General features: G+C 39.2%; 2 protein-coding genes and 1 long non-coding RNA gene across 5 annotated transcripts in view; 2 read left to right on the top strand and 1 right to left on the bottom strand.

Moving 5' to 3' along the window:
* LOC114306408 (uncharacterized) overlaps positions 1-22,289 on the top strand; it is a 35,498-nt gene that overhangs the window by 1,718 nt on the left and 11,491 nt on the right. For 2 of the 3 annotated variants that reach the window (XR_014331269.1, XM_082872612.1), the window contains one exon: positions 4,527-4,622. Coding sequence is in view for 1 of the 3 variants with exons in the window: in XM_082872612.1 (XP_082728738.1) it covers positions 4,527-4,622 (96 nt within the window). In the remaining 2 variants the exon portion in view is untranslated. The remainder of the gene's footprint in view (positions 1-4,526; positions 4,623-22,289) is intronic. The other variant, XR_014331268.1, reaches the window with a different exon arrangement.
* Positions 2,580-5,164, bottom strand: LOC145792127 (uncharacterized). The gene is made up of 2 exons (XR_014331271.1): positions 4,989-5,164; positions 2,580-2,808 (listed from the first exon to the last, which is right to left on the bottom strand). It is a non-coding gene; the product is annotated as an uncharacterized LOC145792127 (long non-coding RNA).
* Positions 11,814-13,348, top strand: LOC114281601 (retrovirus-related Pol polyprotein from transposon RE1). The gene is made up of 2 exons (XM_082872608.1): positions 11,814-12,883; positions 13,168-13,348. The coding sequence occupies exons 1-2, from the start codon at positions 11,878-11,880 to the stop codon at positions 13,203-13,205; spliced, it is 1,044 nt and encodes a 347-aa protein (XP_082728734.1). The 5' UTR covers positions 11,814-11,877; the 3' UTR covers positions 13,206-13,348.

Raw genomic sequence — 22,289 nt, 5'->3', positions numbered from 1 at the left:
CACATGATGGCTTGTTTGGTACACACAATAGATTGAAGAGAAAAAAAGAAAATAAAAGAAAAGATAAAGCCGCTGAGGCTTGATGAGACCCTAATGCTGTGTCTGGTTGGGGGATTTGAGGAGGGATTTAGAAAAGTAGGTGAAATGTGAATAAAACATATTTATATTTTACCTAGTTTCACATACGTTTTCCCTTTCCAAATCCCTTTCCAGATTCCCCAACCAAACACAACGTAAGAGATTTTTATTTTTTTTATTATAAATAGCTTGCTAGAATAGAATAACAAGGCTGCTTCTATGACTTCTTGTCATCAATGAATGATAAGACTTTAATATCATTTCTTGATGACTATAAATGTGGCTTAAACTAAAAAATGCATGACAAGCAGAACACACTAAATAAAAATTAGGATCTTAATAACAATTTACATAATCTAAAGTTCACTTGGGCTTGTCTTGCATTATCATGATCTTTTGGCTCAAAGGTTGCTCGTTATTTGTCCTTGGTATAAATTTGACAAATGCAAAAAATGATAGTTGTTGTTGTTGTGTGTGTGTTTTTTTTTTAATAATGAAAACTCTCTTGAAAACAGGTTTTATGAGATACATGGAAGGCAGCCATCCAAAGAAAGAAGGAATTTAGATCCCTTTTCTTTTTAATTGTTCCTTAAGTCTCACTCGTGTCTAATGCGGGTATGAGCAATAACGATGTGGTTAGTTTGCAGTGGCGGAGTCAGAAAATTAAATTAGAGGGGGCACTTATTAATTACGATATCGAAAATTTTTACAAAAATATTTCACGCAAGTTTTTACGATTGATTTCGAGAAACATCAAAAAAATAATATTATTTGTAATTAGTATATTATGGACAATACAAAAAAAAATATGGATATAAGTCTTAAAAAAAATTATATAATGATAAATTATTTTTTTATACAAAACTTGATTAAAAATTCAATATAATAATAATACCACATTATGATTGGTATGTGATATCACCCACTGATAGTAAATAAACATATAGAAAGTGAGCCTTACATGTCCAATGTAACTAACAATCCAATAAATTTCATATCTTTATAGTGAGATTACTTATACTTGCATGTCACTAATAATGGCATCACCATTACATTCAAAATTGTTAAAATCCACCTACTCTCCACCTACTTCACCCACTTAAACCTACTCCACTAAACCTAACCCACTACACCACTACCACCTCACCTACTCCACTAAACCTACTCTCCACCTACTTCACCCACTTAAACCTACTCCACTAAACCTAACCCACTACACCACTACCACCTCACCTACTCCACTAAACCTACTCTCCACCTACTTCACCCACTTAAACCTACTCCTTACCTACTACACACTCACCCTCTTCTATATATAGGAATCATGAATCATTGTAATAGAAATAATAACATATCAATCAATAATAATACATACAATTTATTCTCTCTCTTTCTCTATACATTATTTCTTACAAAAATTTTTCATTCAAAATTTTTCATAACATTTTCATAGATAATATGCTATATAGTAGTCTCTTCATTTTCAATCAAAACAACCATTATTATTCTCATAATTTTTAAAATGTCATTGACATTTCACTCTAATAATATTTTTGTAATTTTTTTATTTAAATATTTTCTTTATGTTTGCAAAAAATAGACTTTTTGCCTTGTAAACTAGACGGTTTTATATATTTTCTTATGAGTTGTGCACTTTATGATATTTTTTTAGGAAGTAAATATACGTATTTTTTCTATATATTGGCAGTTTTTTTAACCAAAAAATAAATAAATTAATACGTTTAATTTATAATATTTTTTAACTTATGCCTGTTTTGGTAAAGTGCCTATATCATTATCAAAACCATAACATAAGTATTGTGGCTGGATTGAGATTATCAATTATCATGTAATTCGAATAAAACTGAAAATGTTATTGGCTATGAATTGTTTTCCAGACACGTTCTTTCTTGCATATCAATTGTTTTTTTGTGTGTGTATAATATATCTGTCGACTGTTCATACATAGTGGAGGTAACCATTTCATAGGGAGACATGATAATTTGATTCAAGAATCAAGTAACTGGTAACACTACAACATATAAGACTTTTGGCGACCAATTATTTTGGTCTTTAAAACCATTATTTTGGTCTCTAAATGATTTTAGTGAAAAAAATATATTGGTCACTAAAAGTGCGTCTAGGAAAGTCAAAATTGACTTTTAGCGACGAATTTTCAAAAGTGTCACTGAAAATGACAATTAGCGACGAAATTTATATAGTCACAAAATGTTTGATTGTGCAGAACTAAACATTTGGTCACTAATACTTCATCTCCCCTAATTTGGTCGCAAAAAGCAAAATAATGACATTTTTAACCGCAATTATATTTGGTCGCTAAAAGATAAATGACTTTCTCTATCACACATTTTTGTTGCTAAAAATCAAAGTTGGGAATTTTGTAACCATTTAATTTCATAACTAAAAATGCACAAAAATTAAATGTCATCCAATAATATAGAAAAAGAAAAAATTGACATCCACACATCAAAGGCACTCTATTCCAAAACCATTGAGTATATAGAAAGTAAAATTCTACAAAAATTAAAACTCAAAGTTTCCAAATTCAAAATTCAAATCAAAGTAGTTCGTGTTCTCCTATTTCAAATGAAGAAGAGCAACAATTTCTTCAAAAGAAAATCTCTCAAAATATATCTTTGTCAGCTTCTTTGTATTCTTTCTCCTTCACATCCCTTTCAACTATCTTTGGCTTAGCAGATGATGCCATGCCTTAATAACAATAAATTCCAAATGCTAAAGGAATTAGATTATAGAATAACTAGGAATTAGATTAAAGATGAACAAAACTGAAATTTGTTAGGCTCAATTTGGTTAGGATGAAAATGGTGGAAAGTGAAAGAAATGGAAAAAAATATATATATATTTTTTTGAGTTTGTTTAGCATGAAAATGGTGGAAGTTACAAGAAAGTTAATTTTCTCATACAACTCATAATAGCATGGTAACTAAATTTATAGTTTCTTGCAAAACACAAAAAAATACAAGAAAGTTAAAATATGTTATAAAAAGTAGTTAGTTATAATTAGAATTCCTATTTTCCTGTAAAATTTTCATCGTAATCAAATTTATACAAGAAAATATATTACTTTCTTTTCTTTTACTTCACTCTCTATCACTTTCACTTTCCATCATTTATTTTTTTCTAATCAAACGGAGCCTTAGGCTTCACCTTATTATAGTTCACAATCTTGAAAATGATATATAGCTGCAAATTCTCTGGGATACATCTGATATTCATTAGGGACATCTTTGTCTTCTTTGTTCATCTTGGATGATGAGTAATTTTTCTCTTGATGCTCTATATTTTGAGAATGATTTTAGCAGTTGGAAACCTCTTTACCAGTTACTAAAACTAAAAAATGAAAAAAGTTTGCTTTTCAAAGTTTTGGTAGGGAAATGAAGATGAGGACTAAAGAGCTTCTGCACTGTTACTGAGAAAGGATGTATTTTATCTGGCTAATGGCTGGAAGACCATGATTGTTTGTATTTTGATGTTGGAGAGGGGTGTTGTGAAGTATTTATTGATGGCAAAAATTAGGAAGTGATGGACAAGCGAAAATATTTTGCTTCTTTTTTCCTTTCTTCAATGAAAATTGACTTCTTTTTTTTGTTTATCCTCTCTTTTTGTGCTCGCGGTCCCTGACTGACTTGTGTCTTAATTAATCCATAATCACCCACAACCTCATGTTCACTTGATGGGCTGGGAATTGGGAAGAGTGAATACGTCAAAGTCCTTGAGCAAGAAACTTATTAGGTCACTAAGGACAAAGGGAAGAACAAGGACTGAACTCTATTGACTTAGGGTAGATGAAGGCCAGATTCAATTATTTAATTACCTGTATCGCCTACATATTTTTAATTAGTTACTTTCTCATGGAAAATGTGGATGGAGTAGAGGATCAAAATCTGGAAGCAAGGGTGGAGAGGATCATCTGACCCTAGCATGAGGCCAAAGTTAAATTGGACCCCCTTCCCAAAAATAAATGTTTCTCTAGCCAAGAATGTATAGAGTTTTGCAGTCAGCAAACATACATAGAGTAGGTGTTTAATTAGTGTTTGGATATATGCTTTCTTTGTTGATCACTACACCAAATGTACATGCACAAAACGGTATAATTTCTGAAATGTAATACGACTAATAGACATTGTTTTCTGTCAAAGTACTTGAACTGAATATGATATGCAGCAGCGTGTAGAACATTTGGATATGCATGATCGTATAGATAGGTTTTTAAATTAGCAATTTAATTCCCTTGAACATGTAGATTAGTTAATTCTTGGGCCACTGAAATAAATTGATGGTCTAATGTATAAGTGGGCGTAAATATTTATTTTCTTGAATATGTTAAAAATTAATTAAGAATTAGCTACGGGACTGTTTAAAGATTTCTCGTTATGATTTTTCACTTCTACCCTGTGAACCTGTAGTGCAGTGACAAGCTTGGCCTTAGTCTCAAGTTGGATTCATTTGTGGCTGGAGTTATGATATCAACCACCGATTTTGCGCAGCATACTTTAGACCAGGTAAACTTCTTGGCAAATGTTTGCGGCAGTTGTCCTTCATGTTAAGATATCTAGCATGTTAAGGTAATTTGAACTTCTTCTTGGCTGAAATTTTATTCAACTTAATACTAGCAAAAAATTGCTAGAAAAAACCTAAAATCAATGAAATGGAGAGAGAGAGAGAGAGAGAGAGAGAGAGAAGGGACCGAGATGTAGAAAGATAAGGAAACCCTAGGTTTTGATACAAGATGATAATGAGATCCATCCATGACAATGTGTAGGGCAATCGAACAAAAACGTGAACTACTTATTGTGTTCTTCATAGATCTACAATATATATGTATATATAGGCCGAGAAAGGAAAGAGAGAGAGATAGAGAGACTCACCAAATCTGCAGAAAATTTGAAGAAGAAGATAGATGTATTGTGGATTGAAGCTTGTAGATCTCAAATCTGAGTTGGAATGAAGATATGCAATAGAGAGAGGGAAAATCTGCGATGGAGCTCGAGATAGAGAGAAGTTTCTTCGACGATGAGAGAGCGTTCCATCGAGCATCGTATTTGCAAAACTGAAAAAACAGATGTGTATTTGCATCTGGGGGAGATTTGTAATTTTCCATTATTTGGTCCCTAAATGCCAATAATGTATTCTCAACCAGATTTATTGGTCTAAAAAAGTGACGTAAATATTGCCCAAGTGCAAAAGCTAGAATATCAATAGTCATTTTTGAAAGTAATTTATCATAAGTTTAAATTTGTCCCTATGTCATTATTTTTAAAGACCAAATTTAATTAGTCTCTAAATATTAGTCTCTAAAACATTAATTTCTTGTAGTGTAACCTCGCTATCAAACCCTTTTGGGATGGGGATGAGAGGCGGCCCATAATGAGGGTGGTATCTTGGGTTTGTCTTTTGGTGGGTTTGAACATTTACAACTGACTTATTGCTTATAAATTAAACTTCGGTTTTAACATTTACAACTGACTTTCCACCTCACAACTAACATTTCCTAAGGCAAAAATGTGGAATCATTACATTTATATAAATAATGGAGGTGGAAAAAGTAACTGTAGCCTTAAGGTAAATGCATTTGTGTGCAGCCAAGGGCCCAAAGTTTGTTTGGGTGGTCCTGCTCTCCCGCTCTCAATTCTCAATTTGCAAATAGGGCTTGGAGCCATGGTAAACTTGTGGATTCCACTCAACAAATATGCAATCATGCTATCAATGTGGATTTATGGCACCCCAAATGAATTCTAACATTTTCTAATGATTTCCGACTTGCCATACCAGAGTTACAAGCACCTTAATCTTCATTAGTTTTTCTTGGTTTGGCTTGTCGCTTAGTAAATTGGAACCTTCAATGAGTTAAATATCAAAGAGCACCATCATCTGGTGGATCTCTCTCTCTCTTTCTCTCTCACTTATTTTGTTAGGGGAGCCATATGTTTCTTAATGTATAAATTAAGAAGAGAGACATTTCTGCATAAATAGATGTATATGTGTTTGCCTTTGAATATATATGTGAAATGCTAACTTTCCTTCAGTAGGTGATATTAGCAACATCCTTATAAATGCCTTGAGTTAGAATCTAATCATATGGCCAAATATCTGTATAGAACATCATTTATGACACATTTTTTGATAAACAAAGAAAACTTTATTGATGAAAGGAAGAGACATCTCATACAATCAACAATAAAGAGGGGAAAACTACAAGCATCATAGCTAAAATAAGCAATCCCAACTAGGTTGGCACCGCAAATCTAGTACAATCATATGCAAGCGAACCCCAGGTTGATGAGAAACCAACCAAAGCACAAACAAGAGAGCAAAAAACAGAACACAGAGACCACCCACACCCACTGAAACAAGAACCAAAAACAGCAGTACACCATCCACCACCACTTCAATCAAGCTTTGATCCTATCAAGATTATTGACAATGTCCTCCACTGAATACTGCAAACCTCTAGAACTTTGCTTACTCCATTGTGCTACCCTTATTTTCACCAACTCAGCTAATTTGAGCCCATCAACAATCTTTTCGTGAAAAAGGTACTCATTCCTAGCCTTCCAAACTGACCACATAACAGCTAGGGGAACATTTTTCCACATTGGTTGAACTGCCTTTTTGAACTTAAAACCTGCCCACCAACGCAATAATACCTCAACTGATCCCGGCAACACCCAAACCAAATCCCACCACTGGAACATATCTGTCCACAGTTTCCATACCACAGGACAGGACAGTAAAACATGGTTAACTGTCTCCTCCTCTGCTTCGCACAGTAAACACATCGAACTAACTTCCATATTCAACACTCTTATCCTCTTCAAAAAAGTAGAAGTTTTAAGGCTTCCTTTCCAAGCTAACCAGCCACAGAATTTCACCTTGGGTGGGGCAATGTTTTGCCACAGCATATCAGCAACTCCTACAACAGGAGCTTTCAATAACATCCACCACTTCCATGCTGAAGCTACAGAGTATGAAGTATGAACCTGATGGATTGGCCAACCATAAACATGAATCCTCAGATTCTACTGAGAGTATAGGTTCATCCCTAAGTACCTCGTGCAGCCTTACAATCTCCTCCTCCTCCCAAGCTAATAGAGTTCTTCTAAAAGGAAAATTCCAATCAGGTACTGAACCTCTTCTGTGATACAACTGCAGAATTGTGCTACCCTTCTCCTCGGATAAGCTGTGTAACCTAGGAAATTCCTCCTTCAAACACAGATTATTTAACCACTTATCCTCCCAGAATTGGAGTCTTTGCCCATTACCTGCGACTAGCTTAAAATTTGATAAATAATAACCAACCAACTCAGGACTATGTGTACCAAGCTGGACTATATCTGCCCACAATCTGGACACTGAACTGGACTCTAGTGCAGTAGGTACCCAATTTCCTCCATCCTCACCATACTTGCACCTCAACATTTGTTTCCATAAAGCTTTGTCCTCCACTCCAAACCTCCACCACCATTTAAGCAAGAGGCAAGCATTTATTTCTCTCAACTTTCTAACCCCCAGACCCCCATGCGATCTGTCTACTGCTATGTCCTCCCATTTCACCATATGAACTTTCCTCTTAAGTTCAGAGTTACTCCACAAGAATGCTGCCTGAATCTTCTCGATCTGCTTAGCCACTCCCACGAGTATTTTAAAAATTGATAGAAAGTAGGATGACAAACTAGAGAGGACTGACCTAATCAAAGTTAATTGACCAGCGAAAGACAGGACTTTCCTGTTCCATGCATCTAATTTCTTTTTCACCTTCTCAATAACTGGTTGCCTAGTGCTTTTCCTGCTGGGATTAGCCCCAAGAGGTAGACCCAGATAATTGATAGGGAGCTTTTTGCTGTGGCAATGAAGAATTGAGGCAAATTAATTGTTAGAATTTACCATCACCTACCACCACTACCACCTCACCTACTCCACTAAACCTAACCCACTACACCACTACCACCTCACCTACTCCACTAAACCTAACCCACTACACCACCTCACCTACTCCACTAAACCTAACCCACTACACCACTACCACCATCCACTACACCTACATCTATATAAGGAACCATTTGTAATAGACAGAATTATAACATTATATCAATCAATAATACATCAGTTTTTCTTACATGGTATCAGAGCAATAGGTTAAAGATCTTGGTGTTCTTCGCCTTCCGGCGGGCGGCAGCCTTGCCTTGACCGCCCGCCGGATCTCAACCAATTCAAACCTCCCTCTCCCTCTCGGCACCTCCTTAAAACACACCACCATTGTATTAGATGGAAATGCCAAGTTGGTCTAATCAGGAGTTTCCCTCTGGCTCATCTGAATCAGAATCACTTACATTGTAACCTGGGCGTTTATTGCTTACTTTCCAAACTGAGGATCTAATTCTAGAAGCTCTTGTCATCCAAATTCTTCCCTTCTGGGCATCTTGAGGGACGCCATAGCCGTTGTAATACATCTGACCCACCAACACCTGCATAGACACATCGCTGGCCTTGGCATCCTTGAGGGTGTTTTTGGAACCACCGCTTTGCACAATCGGAAACCCCCCTTGCCAGCGGCGTACGGTGGTTCTGCTCCTCAGCGCCGCCGCCCCCGGTGCTGCTGCTACTGCTCTTGTTGTTCTCCATCTTCCTCTCTGACTTGGGCCTCCTTAATTCGCAGCAGAATCTGGGTGTCTCCAGCGATACCAAGCGGTTCTGGGATATGGGTTTGGATCTTTTGGGAGTCTTGATAAGATGGTCTGTGAGTTTTTGTTGAAGCTTAGTTGTTGCTGCTCTGGGCAGTGATTTTCCCATCAACTGAACAAAGATTCATATATCTACCTGTTCGCTGCCGTTGTAATGGTGAACCTACTTTCTCTTCATCCAACTATCTCCCAACTCTTGTCCCCCTCTTTTCCTTTCTTTTATTTTATTATTGTCCACCCACTCCTTTTTTTATTTAACCACAATGCCTCTCACATGTTTTCATCCGCCGGCTTTAGCCCCTCATCATATCTTCCTATTTGTTTAATCTATCACCATCCACCACATTACACAAACCCAATTTTTTTTTTATTCGTTTTATTATTATTCCAACCGGGGCACATGCTTTCGCCCTTCATATCTCCTTCTTCTTATTATTTAAAATCACCAACAAAAAACAAAAACACAAAAAAAAAAAAAAAAAGAAGAAGACGAAGACGAACTGCACACCAAACTCATTTTATTCATGACGGGGCTCACCCCGATCACCATTTTACACCACATTTCTGCATTACCACACCTACCATTCGAGTTTGCCAAACACACTTGCTTTATTCATTTCAGGGATCAACCCCGATCACAATTTTACACCAAAAAAAAACAAAAACAAACAAACAAACAAACAAGCAACCACATCCACAGGCGGGCTTTTTCTTCTCTACTCTGCCGCCGGTCTCTTCTTCTTACCTCCGTCCTGAGCGGCCCTTGACGGTGCTACCTCCGTGTTTCCTAGACCACCAAGCACGTTGCCTCCTCCCTGCTCCTCCACTACAGCATATGGTGGACCTCCAAATCGGAACATCACGGTGGCCTTCCGCTTCAGCTCCTTGTTTTCTGCCTTTAGCACACTTATCTCTGCTCGTGCATCCTTATACATGCGTTGGAGCAGAGCCAGCTGGGAGTTTAACTGTTGCACCTCATTTGTCCTGCTCTGCAGCCGGTGCGACAAGTTTGTGACCGCAGTCGTGGTTTCCACACATGACTTCAGAGTATACTGATTGGCCTCAATATCAGTTTGCACCGCCATTTTTTGCTCCACCGACCGCATCGGAAAGTTCAACGGAGCAAACACAGAGGTGTTTGGTTGAGGTTCACTGGCCACCGCACCAGTTCTCTCTCTTGTTGACTCATTGAGGTCGGGAAAGAGAGTGAGTAGACCACGGGATGAAGAGGCCATATTCTGGGTAGCTGAACGGGAAGAAGAGGCCATGTTTTTTGGGTTGCTGAGTGTTTCCGAGAAGGGTTGGATACAGAGTATTTACAGATTGTTTCAGAATAACAAGTTCAGAGGTTTCAGTCTGGTTTGGTTTCCTCCGCCTCCGCATTGGTTTATATTGACACTGACGACGCGGCCGACACGCCGCTCTGTCGCTCACGTGCCTCGCTGCGTCTCTGGCTCACCTTTTGATGGCTCGACGCTTTCTGTCGGGCACGACTTTTGATGAAGTGGGCGCGCCTTTTGAGGGCGCAACTTTTGATGGCACGCCTTTTTATGGATTGGGCACGCATTTTGATGGCATGTCTTTATGGATTGGCCACGCCTTTTGAGGGTGCGACTTTTTAGGGGTCCGACAAGACTCTGTAAACTGTCCCGACATTGATTCCGGTTAGCTCATTCAAGGGTCCGACAAGACTCTGTAAACTGTCCCGACATTGATTCCGGTTAGCTCCTTTATGGGTCCGACAAGACTCTGTAAACTGTCCCGACATTGATTCCGGTTAGCTCCTTCAAGGGTCCGACAAGACTCTGTAAACTGTCCCGACATTGATTCCGGTTAGTTTCTACAAGGGTCCAGCAAGACTCTGTAAACTGTCACAACACCTGTCACAACATTGTCTGCTACAACGGTCCGACATGACCCCATAAACTGTCTGCTACATCGGTCTGACACCGCCATCCAGTGTCCTCTACACCGTTATGACACCACCATACAGTGTCCTCTACAACGTTATGACACCCCCATACAGTGTCCTCTACAACGTTATGACACCACCATTCAGTGTCTTCACCAATGGTCTGACACGACCATACAGTGTCTTCTATCCTTTTTTATTTTTATGTATTTTCTTGTTTTGTTCCTCTCTTCAAACTCAAGTTGGTTAGTTTCTATCCTCCTTGAGTTTGCGGGGGGCTGTTAGAATTTACCATCACCTACCACCACTACCACCTCACCTACTCCACTAAACCTAACCCACTACACCACTACCATCTCACCTACTCCACTAAACCTAACCCACTACACCACCTCACCTACTCCACTAAACCTAACCCACTACACCACTACCACCATCCACTACACCTACATCTATATAAGGAACCATTTGTAATAGACAGAATTATAACATTATATCAATCAATAATACATCAGTTTTTCTTACATTAATTAACCTCCATATCAGTTACACCAACCCCACACATCACACTTTTGTGGAAATTGATCTTTAATCTAGACTGTGAATTATGTAGTTTATATTATTCATTAAGGATAGTTTAGTACTTTAGATTATTAGGGATTATTAGGGTTTCGTTTATATATTTTGTAATTCTTCTTTTGATTAATTAACATACACAAGTTTTGTCATCTGTTATCATGGTATCAGAGCCAAGTGACAAACAGTAGCATACCTCGCAGGTCATCATCGACCATTGCAGCTCTGTCTCTCATCGCACATCGTAGCTCTCTCTCCTTCTATCGCAAGGCCATCGCAGCTCTGTCTCTCTCTTCGCAAGGCCATCGCAGCTCTGTCTCTTTCTTCGCAAGGTCGTCATCGAAACCCTAGGAAGCTTCCATCGCTGGTCCCTGGTTCATTCGGAGACCTAGGTTGGGTATCTCGCTGATCTTCTCTCTATTTCGACCTAGCGCGTGTAAACGGTGAACCTCCATCACTGCTCTCTGGTGTATAGGTTGTCGTGGTTATGAGAAGAGTGCATTGCTACTCTTGACAGGTCATTCATCTCTCTCTCTTCTCTGCTGCCTTTCACTCTGTTTTGAATGTACTGTAGTTTGGTTATACAATATGGCTGATGATAAATTGCAAGCTATTACTACTAAATTAGATGGTACCAATTATTCTTATTGGTCTCATGTGATGAAAAATTTTATAATGGGTAAAGGTATGTGGAATTATGTTATTGGTACGACTATTAGACCTGTGGAATCTCAAGAAACTGAGGCCGATGTTGCTAAATGGGATAAGGAAAATGCACAAATTCTTACTTGGTTTCATAATTCAGTTCAAACTACCATTGGTATGAATTTTTCCAAGTATTCTACTTCTAAACAAGTTTGGGACTATTTGAAGACTATGTACCTTGAGTCTAACTTTGCAAAGCAGTATGAACTTGAGATGTCTATTCGCAGTGCTAGTCAGAAAGATAAGTCCATTCAGGAGTTCTACAATGAGATGACTACTTATTGGGATCAGCTTGCTTTGATGGAACCGTCCGATTTGCAGTTACTTGACAGTTATATCAAGTATCGGGAGAAACAACATCTTGTTCAATTTCTCATGGCCCTTCGTGATCAATTTGAGCCACTTCGGGGAGCTATTCTTCATCGGTCTCCCTTGCCTTCTGTGGATGGTGCTGTCCGTGAGCTTATTGCGGAAGAAACTCGATTTAAGGTGGCTCATGGTACTCCTGCTTCCCAGTCAGTTTTTGCCACTCCTCCGCTTTTGCCCACCCCATCTTCTCATTTATTTCAAGTTACTGGTAAGCCCAAGCCTCGGGTTTCCATGGATGAGTGCAGCTTCTGTCATCAAAAAGGCCATTGGAAACATGCATGTCCTAAACTTTTGCAGCCCAAGGGTCGTTCATCTGGTTCACCATTCGCTAAGCCGACATTTTCAGGATCTCGCTCATCTGCCGCCTTTTCTGCACCAGTTTCTGAGAATGATCCATCTTCCAATATGCAGTCTATGTTTGAGCAGTTCAAGTCTTTCATGGTGGCCAATCCAAATCTTTCGTCCCAAGCCTCCGCTATGACTACCACTCAATTCGGTTTGTCTGGTTCATCCTCTTCAGGTAATATCCATACTTCGTGGATCTTTGATTCTGGTTGTTCACATCATATGACCCCTGTTGCATCTCTCCTCAGTAATTGTGTCTCTCCTTCTTCTTCTATCACTATTGCTACTGCTAATGGTTCTTCTATGCCTGTACACTCTGTTGGTTCTATTTCCTGCTCCCATTTGTCTCTTTCTCCTGTATTTTATGTGCCTCACCTCTCACTCAGTCTTATTTCTATTAGTCAATTATCTGATTCCGATTTTGATGTTGTTTTCTCTTCTTCTCATTGTGTTGTACAGGACCGGGTATCCAAGAGGCAGATTGGGATCGGGCGTAGAGTTGGAGAACTATATATCTTGGAGAGCTTGCATGTTCCTCTAGAAGTGTCTTCTACTGCATTGTCTTCTTTTTGTTTAAACAATAAGTCATCTTTGTTTTATATTTGGCATTCTAGGTTAGGTCATCTGTCGAGTGATCGGTTGAGGATGTTAGTTAGGTCTGGACATTTAGGCAATTTTCCCATTAGTGATATTTCTGAGTGTCGTGGTTGTAAACTGGCTAAAATGTCTGCTCTTCCTTTTAATAAAAGTAGTTCTATTTCATCTTCTCCTTTTCAATTGGTCCATACTGATGTTTGGGGTCCTTCCCCTATAGTTACCAAAGGTGGTTCGCAATATTATGTAGCTTTTGTGGATGATTACAGTCGGTTTACTTGGGTTTATTTGATGACTCGAAAATCTGATTTTTACAAAATATATTCTAATTTTCACTCCATGATTCGCACTCAATTTTCTACCACCATTAAAATTCTTCGTTCTGATTTGGGGGGTGAGTATTACTTGTCTGAGTTTGAGGAGTATTTAGCTACTCATGGAACTATTCATCAGTCTTCATGTTCTGACACTCCTGCACAAAATGGTCGAGCTGAGCGCAAACATCGCCATCTCCTTGATACAGCTCGCTCTTTGTTGCTCTCATCTTTTGTCCCTTCTGTTTTCTGGGGAGAAGCTGTGCTCACTGCTGCATATCTTCTCAATCGGATGCCTACTCCTCTTCTCTCAGGCTCATCTCCGTATGAGCGTCTTTTTGGTGTTACTCCCAATTATTCTCTTCTTCGCATTTTTGGTTCTGCGTGCTTTGTGCTCCTTCCTAAACGGGCGCGCTCCAAGCTTAGTTCTCGTTGTGTCCTATGTGTCTTTTTAGGGTATGGCATTAATCAGAAAGGTTATCGGTGCTATGATCCTTCCACCAAAAAGCTATATGTGTCTAGGCATGTCACTTTTTTAGAAAAACTACCCTACTATACTATACCTTCCACCCCTGTTCCTATTACTAAGGATGAATTGGTTCATGTTGACCCATTTCCTCCTAATGTTTCTCCTGATGAGTTTGTTTCTGACCTTGAGGTCTCTACTTTGCCTCTTACTAGCACTTCTAATACCTCTCCAGCTACCTCATCTCCAGCTCCCGCTTCTCCTGCTCCCACTTCTCCTGCTCCTCTTATTGTTTATCAACGCCGCAAAGCACTTCCGAGCTCACCTGTCTCTAGCTCTACTGTCCCTCCAGCTGTTTCTTTGGATCCCGCTCCTTCTGCACATCGCTTCCCAAAGCGAGATCGTCATCCTCCGAACTGGTATGGTTTTGGTAATACATGTTTTTCCCTTTCCTATCAGTCTTTTCTTTCTTGTCTTCATACATATTTTGAGCCCAGGTCTTACAAGGAAGCTTGTCATGATCCCAATTGGATTGCTGCCATGAATGATGAGTTAACTGCTTTGGCTAACACTCAGACTTGGGATTTGGTTCCATTACCTGCTGACAAGAATGTTGTAGGCTGTAAATGGGTCTATAAGGTCAAAACCCTTTCTGATGGGTCTTTGGAACGGTACAAAGCTCGTCTAGTTGCCCAAGGCTTTTCTCAGGAGTATGGAATTGATTACGATGAGACTTTTGCCCCCGTTGCCAAGATGACTACTGTTCGTACTCTTATCTCTGTTGCTGCTGCCCATCATTGGCCCTTGTTTCAACTAGATGTCAAAAATGCTTTTCTGAATGGGCATCTTGCTGAAGAAGTGTATATGCGCCCTCCACCGGGTCTCTCTCACCCTCCTGGTGTTGTTTGTCGTCTTCGCCGTGCTCTATATGGTCTCAAGCAGTCTCCTCGTGCTTGGTATGAGCGATTTCACTCTGTTGCCCTTCAGCTTGGTTTTCGCCCTAGTCATCATGATTGCGCTCTCTTTGTTCGACGCACTTCTGTTGGACTTATTCTCCTTCTCTTATATGTGGATGATATGATCATCACTGGCTCTGATTACAGTACTATTGAGGAGGTTAAGCATCAGTTGTTTCAGGAGTTCGAGATGAAGGATTTGGGATTTCTTCGGTATTTTCTTGGTATTGAGGTTGCTACTTCTCCTACTGGTTATCTTCTCTCTCAGACTAAATATGCCCGTGATATTCTTTCTCGTGCCAATCTCACTGATGAGAAAATTGTTGACACTCCTCTTGAGTTGCATGCTAAGTTTTCTGCTTCTGATGGCGTTCCTCTTGAGGATCCCACTTTGTATCGCGAGTTGGTTGGGTGCCTTGTTTATCTCACCGTTACTCGTCCGGATATCTCCTATGCTGTGCACATTCTCAGTCAGTTTGTTTCTGCTCCTCGTTCCACACACTGGGCTGCCTTACTTCGTACTTTGCGCTACCTTCGTGGCACTTTGTTGCAATGTTTGCTGTTATCTGCCTCGTCAGACTTGACTCTCCGTGCCTATGCTGACGCTGATTGGGCAGGTGACATCTCTGATCGCAAATCTACTTCTGGTCTTTGTGTTTTCCTTGGCGATTCCCTTATATCCTGGAAGAGTAAGAAACAATCTGTTGTTGCTCGTTCCACTGCTGAGGCTGAGTATCGTGCCATGGCTTATGCTACTTCCGAGATCGTTTGGCTTCGCTGGCTTCTTTCTGATATGGGTGTCTCTCTTTCTGATCCGACTCCGTTGTATTGTGATAATCAGAGTGCTGTCCAGATTGCCCATAATTCAGTCTTTCATGAGCGGACAAAGCATGTTGAAATAGATTGTCACTTTGTCAGACAGCATCTTCAGGCTGGCAGTATTACTCTCCCTTTTGTTCCCTCATCTCTTCAGTTGGCCGATTTTTTTACGAAGACTCATACTGTTGCTCGTTTTCGTTTTCTTGTTGGCAAACTTTCGATGCTTTCTGCGCTCGCATCCTCAGTTTGAGGGGGGGTGTGAATTATGTAGTTTATATTATTCATTAAGGATAGTTTAGTACTTTAGATTATTAGGGATTATTAGGGTTTCGTTTATATATTTTGTAATTCTTCTTTTGATTAATTAACATACACAAGTTTTGTCATCTGTTATCATAGACAACACCTTAAAACAATGCAAAGTTCTCTTAATGTGCACCAGTTCCCCCCTCTCTGCCTCACGGAATATAATGGTGTCATCTGCAAATTGCAAATGAGAGAATTTCAACTCATTAGGCCCCACACATGCACCTTTTATCAGCCCCTTCTCCTTTGCTCTTTCAATCAACAGATTCAAACCTTCAGCAACAATGTTGAACAGAAGTGGAGATAATGGATCTCCCTGCCTAAACCCTCTCTGAGGACTGAATTCTGCTGTTGGAGAGCACCAGGACAGAAACTTTAGTTGATGATAGGCATGTTTTAATCCAACCCACCCATTTATCCGCAAAACCAAAATTCTTCATCATTGAGAAAAGGAACTCCCAATTAATTGAATTGTATGCCTTTTCAAAATCCAACTCGAGTATAATACCTTTCATTTTTCCAGCTTTCCACCAATGCACCACTTTATTTGCAATCAAAACACCATCGAGAATGAATCTTCCCCCCCCCCCCCCCCCAAAAAAAAAAAAAAAGCTGTTTGAACTTCACTAATGATTGTTGCCAGGACCCTCTTCAACCTTTTAGACAGCACTTTAGCTAAAATTTTATATGTTTAATTGACTAGGCTAATTGGCCTATAATCACTTAACTCACAGGGGTTCTCCCTCTTAGGTATTAGGGTGATAAAAGAACTATTTAGACCCGAGACCAGCTTCCCATTGGAGTGAAACTCATACATGAATTGTAATATTTCTCCCTTCATTACCTCCCAACATTTTTGAATGCAAGCCAAATTGAACCCATCCGGTCCAGGAGCCTTGTTACCAATTATGCTTCTAGGCTTTCAACCTGCACAGGAGAAATTATGGATGCAAAAGGGCCAAGAAGCTTTGGCCTAGAACACCAAGTTTCAGCAAATAATCTCTCATAGTTCCTATGAACTGATTGCTTCACTCTAACTAGCTCCACCAACCTGACCCCATCTTCCACAACTGAATCAAGTAAATTTCTCCTTTATCTTGAACTTGCCAACATGTGAAATAACCTTGTATTCTTATCCCTACACTTAGCCCACACCATTCTAGATTTTTGATGCCATAAACTCTCCTTGTACTCGGATTCCAAACCTGCCCTCTAACTTCTCTCCTTCTACTTACTTCTAATTTTGACAATGATCTTTCTTCTGCCACCAAATCCAGTGCATGTAAATCCTCCTCTGCTTGCTTTAGTTGAGTTTCCACATGGCCAAACACCTCTGAATTCCATCTTTTGAGGTTGACTCTGAGTGTTGCTAGCTTCCTCATCAATCTGAACCGAGCCCAACCTGGTTGAACTTCTTCATCCCATGAGCTCTTCACCACTGTTTTGAAAGTAGGATGAAGTAACCAAGCATTAATAAACCTGAAAGGTTTTGGTCCCCAATTCCTCTCATCCTCCATTAATAGGACTGGACAGTGATCAGAAATTGTTCTAGGCAGACCCCATTGCTTGAAAGAGAACTCAAGCCAACTACTCTCCAAAAGGAATCTATCTATCCTGCTCCATCTCTCCCCATCTTGTACATTGCACCACGTAAAACTTCTACCCCTCATTGGCAAATCAACTAGACTCAACTGATCTACCAACTCATTAGAATCATTCATGCCTCTCTCCCTTCTTGAGCAACCCTTCCTTTCACTGAGAAATCTAATTTCATTAAAATCTCCGCCCATGCACCATGGATTAGAGTAGGAAATTTTCATTCTCTTCAATAATTCCCACAGCTGCCTTCTCTTACAAACATCATTGGGAGCATAAAGATTCACCACAGAGCAATCAAAAGATAGACCAACAGTACCTGATAGAATGATAAAGTTTCTTGAGCCATAGCAATCAACAAGCTTAAATCTCTCAGGGTTCCAAATACACAATAAGGCCCCAGCACTACCATCAGCATCTACATCCACATACTCCATTTTATCAAATGGCCAAATAGATTTAATAAACATTTCCTCCCAAGTTGCTTCGCTTTGATTCTTGAAATAACATCACATCCACTCCTCTTTCTTTTAACATGTGCTTAATTTTGCTCCTTTTCTGTGGTCTACTTAGACCACGAACATTCCATGACATTATCTTTATAAAGGAATCTATATAACACCTATACGCCTCCACTGATGATTCAGACGTCAGCTACCTGTGCACCAACAGCAATCCTCTCCAAATCCCTGTCTTCCAGCTGGACTATCTGATCTAGCACAACATCCTCCTTCCCACCAAAATCAATACCTAGTGATTTCCCCAGCTGGATTGTTGCTTTAGCCTCCTTAATTAGCCTACCCCGCCTTTTGCTCGATTCACTATTAAACGATTGTGAATTTGAAATTGCAACAGCAGCTGCTCTGAATATGCACCCCTATTGAAGCTTTTAGGTAGTATTCTGCCTTTCTGAAAAGGCTTGCCACACCTTTTTGCTACTCCTCTTCTCCTTTGGGCGTATACTCCCTTGCTGTGAAAGACACTTTCCTCTCTACCCTTAGCTGTTCTACCCTCCCCATCCTTCAAAACTACTTGGGCTCCATCTTCAATAAACTGTGACTGGGCCACACAGTCACTCAAATTTGATAATGAAAGCCCAACTGGCCTAACAGGACAATCTTCAACTTGGGTTCTATGAAGCACTACTTCTAAATTAATGTTCGGCCTAACAAGTTTTGGCCAACTCAAACTCTTTATGAACCCATCCGTGTGTATACTGCCATCTAAACATTGGGGCTGCTCAGCCATCTTTTTTGAAAATTTGTCTACACTCTTCAGAACACCATCATGATCATAGCCCCCAACTGTTGAGTTCCCTAAGCCATCATCTGACTTTCTCACTGTGGATTCAACCACCCTTCTGACCCTGTCTTCCATTACGTGTAAACTACCCTCCACTGTGTCTTTCACTATGCTTGCCACCTCATTAGAGAATGCCACATCAGCCCTGCTGTCATCTTCCTTTCCTGCCTCTACCCTATCATCTTTGGCATCTGAATTCATGTCAACCTCATTGCTGGAGATGGAGAAAAGGCCGTCATTATATTGGTAAGTGCACTCTCCAGATCTTAACCATGCTGGTGAAAGTAATTCTTCAACCACCCTTACTGGATATTGCTTCCCATTACATTCTAACATGATCACTTGATTGATAAACTCTCTACTACTAGTAATAATCCTTACTTTACCACATGGAAATGACTTTGCATTACTTGTATCTTTATCGTGTTGGATAACTTCTCCCCAAATAGTACCAATCTCCTTGAAGGTTCTAGTATTCTAAAGATTGACAGGAATACCATAACATGCCAGCCACACACACCTTTCTTGTTCAATAACTTTTCCTTTCTGCCACTCTTCTATTAATACACACTACTCATATATCCATTCCTCTAGTCTACCCTTCCATTCCTTCAGATGTTCCATTGACTTGAAAGATGGTAGTGTCATACGGCCACCACCATTGTTTATGCTCACCTCCTTTAGACCTCATTTGCAGCATTCTTCTTTGAAGGCATTAAGACAAAAGAAAGATCTGAGCTTTATCACTAAACTTTCATATAGCCATCCAGTTCTAACTTCCTGTGCTCTTATAGTTATCGGAGGATTCTCCTTTCTTATACCTTGGACAACATTAGCATAAGATCTCTGGCCAGTGCCCCCATTTGTAAGCTTGTCGTACATCCTTTGTTCCATCTGTTCAATCTTGCCTTTTTTGACCTCTTCCTTCTTCAGATATTGAGCGTCATTTCCAAACTCTGCTCTTCTCACCTTCAGACTCCTGTCATCACACCAAATTCCATCTGCTTTTTGAACTGCTACCTTTGCTACTATTTGACAATCATATCTAACAAACCCAAATAGTGATCCAGTGGCTTTCCTCCTTTTTTTCGGAATAAAAACGTCCTTCACCACACGATAACTGCTAAATAGAGTGAAAAGACTTTTTGGCACCATAGATTCTAGGAGGTTGTCCACAAAGACCGTGATCAATCCTGGTCCCCTGTGATGAATCTGATGATAGCTTGGCTTTCGTTTCCTTGTCACCAGTGTCCACCCTCCCCCTTCCATTCTCTTTCTCTTGGATGATGAATTATTGTAATGTACAATTCAAATATGACACATTTGTCGTTTGGATACAGTTCAAACATTCATGAATTTGGAGGGAACCTAAAATTGTTTATCTAGTTTGGTGATGTAGAGTGCTTCATGGCTTGGATAGTGCTATTGTTTTCTTACGCGTCAGTTTTCTTGTTAGTTAAGTGAAAAAATTATTTAGTTTGCAATTTTATTGCATGGTCGAGCTAATATTACCAATTTTGAGCAAATAGTGTACACCTCTTGCCTCCTCTGTCGCTATGTTTACCTCATGTTTACATGTTTTGAATATACATAAATATATGTATATATGCACGCGCGCGCACACACACACACACACACACATATATATATATATATATATATAGAGAGAGAGAGAGAGAGAGAGAGAGAGAGAGAGAGAGAGAAGGAGAGACTAAAGGTAGGTCTTGGCTTATGTTTTTCATGTAGCATTCAAACCAATGACTATGTAATTAGATTGATACTTTCACATATTATTGGTATGTTTAGTACAAAGCAAGTTTTTTTTTTTTTTTCGTCATTCCATTTACACAAGTAGAATTGCCAGTAATTTAACTCGTTGAAAACTTTTGTCACAAGAAATTGATTGTTGTTGCAAGAGAATTGAACGAGAAAGAGAGGTTAAGTTACTTTCAATGATTTTGTTTCCTTTGAATATCTCTAGTTCTTTTAGTAATTGTAACCACTTCATACCAAACGATGTAATTCCATAAAATTTATGTATTAGTTATGTACTTGTGCTTCAGTTTTTGTATTCTAAATGTTTAATGTCTTTGGAATTTTTTTACCTACTATTTGTGGTTTTCTTGTTATTAGATTCTTTATGAATAAACAATAGATAACGGTTCTCTTTGTAGTTGTTACATGGCATTTATCCTAATCGTGAGAGTTAGTTGCAACTTTGTAGCATTTGACAAAATGGAGAAGCCCATTTGGAAAATGAAGCCTTAATCCTAAGACAACACTTCCCTACCCGCCTGTCAACTTACAGCATCCCTTCTTTGTTCCAAGTAGTAATAGATATTTGCATGTTTCGCAACTTCATTTCACATTCAGAAAATAGCATGCATATTTATCATATGCCTTTGAGCATTTATACATAGACTTTTGTCCCGTTTTCTTGTTTAGTGCATCCTAATTCATAAGATGTAGCTGAAGCGTGAAGATTCACAACTTCCCATGCAATATTACTGTGATTTATATGTAATTGTTGCTTCCTTTGACTAAATGGTTCTATATGGAAGGTTCACAACTTTCCATGATTAGTCACATTCAATGAACTTGTTTTCTAACAAAGAATTTACATGTTTGCTTTAGTGTGTCTACATTAATTTTGAGACTAGCCACTCTTGTAATTGAGCAAGCATAACATGTACTAGCTTATCTGAATTACTACGCTCAGTAATCTTGTGACTAGGAGGAGCCTTTAAGAATAATAAAGTACCAAGTATATGTCTCACATTGTTAATTCTTAAGAACATTTATTTTCAACATTAATTCTATGGATTTATCATGCAAACAATAAGACACAAGTAAATATGATGATGAATACACTTGTCATTTTATTGTTGATCAAAAAATACACTTGTCATTTTATTAATTAAATGATAAGAAATTGTCCAAAATACATTTCTCTGATTAGCATTTTGGGTGCAACACTAATACTTGGTCCCTATTGGCTCGGTTAGAGGGGCCATCAACAGCGTAGGTGTGATGGTCACTGTGTGTGGGTGGCTGCCATGAGCCAAATTGTGGTCAAAGGTTTCGGGGCTTATAGACAATTGGCTGCTTTAACTTCGTCGCGCAGGTTACGAGTGGCCACACACAGACCGAAGAAATCAAGAAAGTGAAGGTTAACCAAGTGAGGTTTGTGCGGAGCCAAAATCTACACACAGCCTTCACCATTTGATC

This window comes from Camellia sinensis, chromosome 6 (genome assembly GCF_055761805.1).
Source record: "Camellia sinensis isolate YWXY chromosome 6, ASM5576180v1, whole genome shotgun sequence".
NCBI classification, from domain to species: Eukaryota; Viridiplantae; Streptophyta; class Magnoliopsida; order Ericales; family Theaceae; genus Camellia; species Camellia sinensis.
This window is presented reverse-complemented; position numbering and strand designations above follow the sequence as displayed.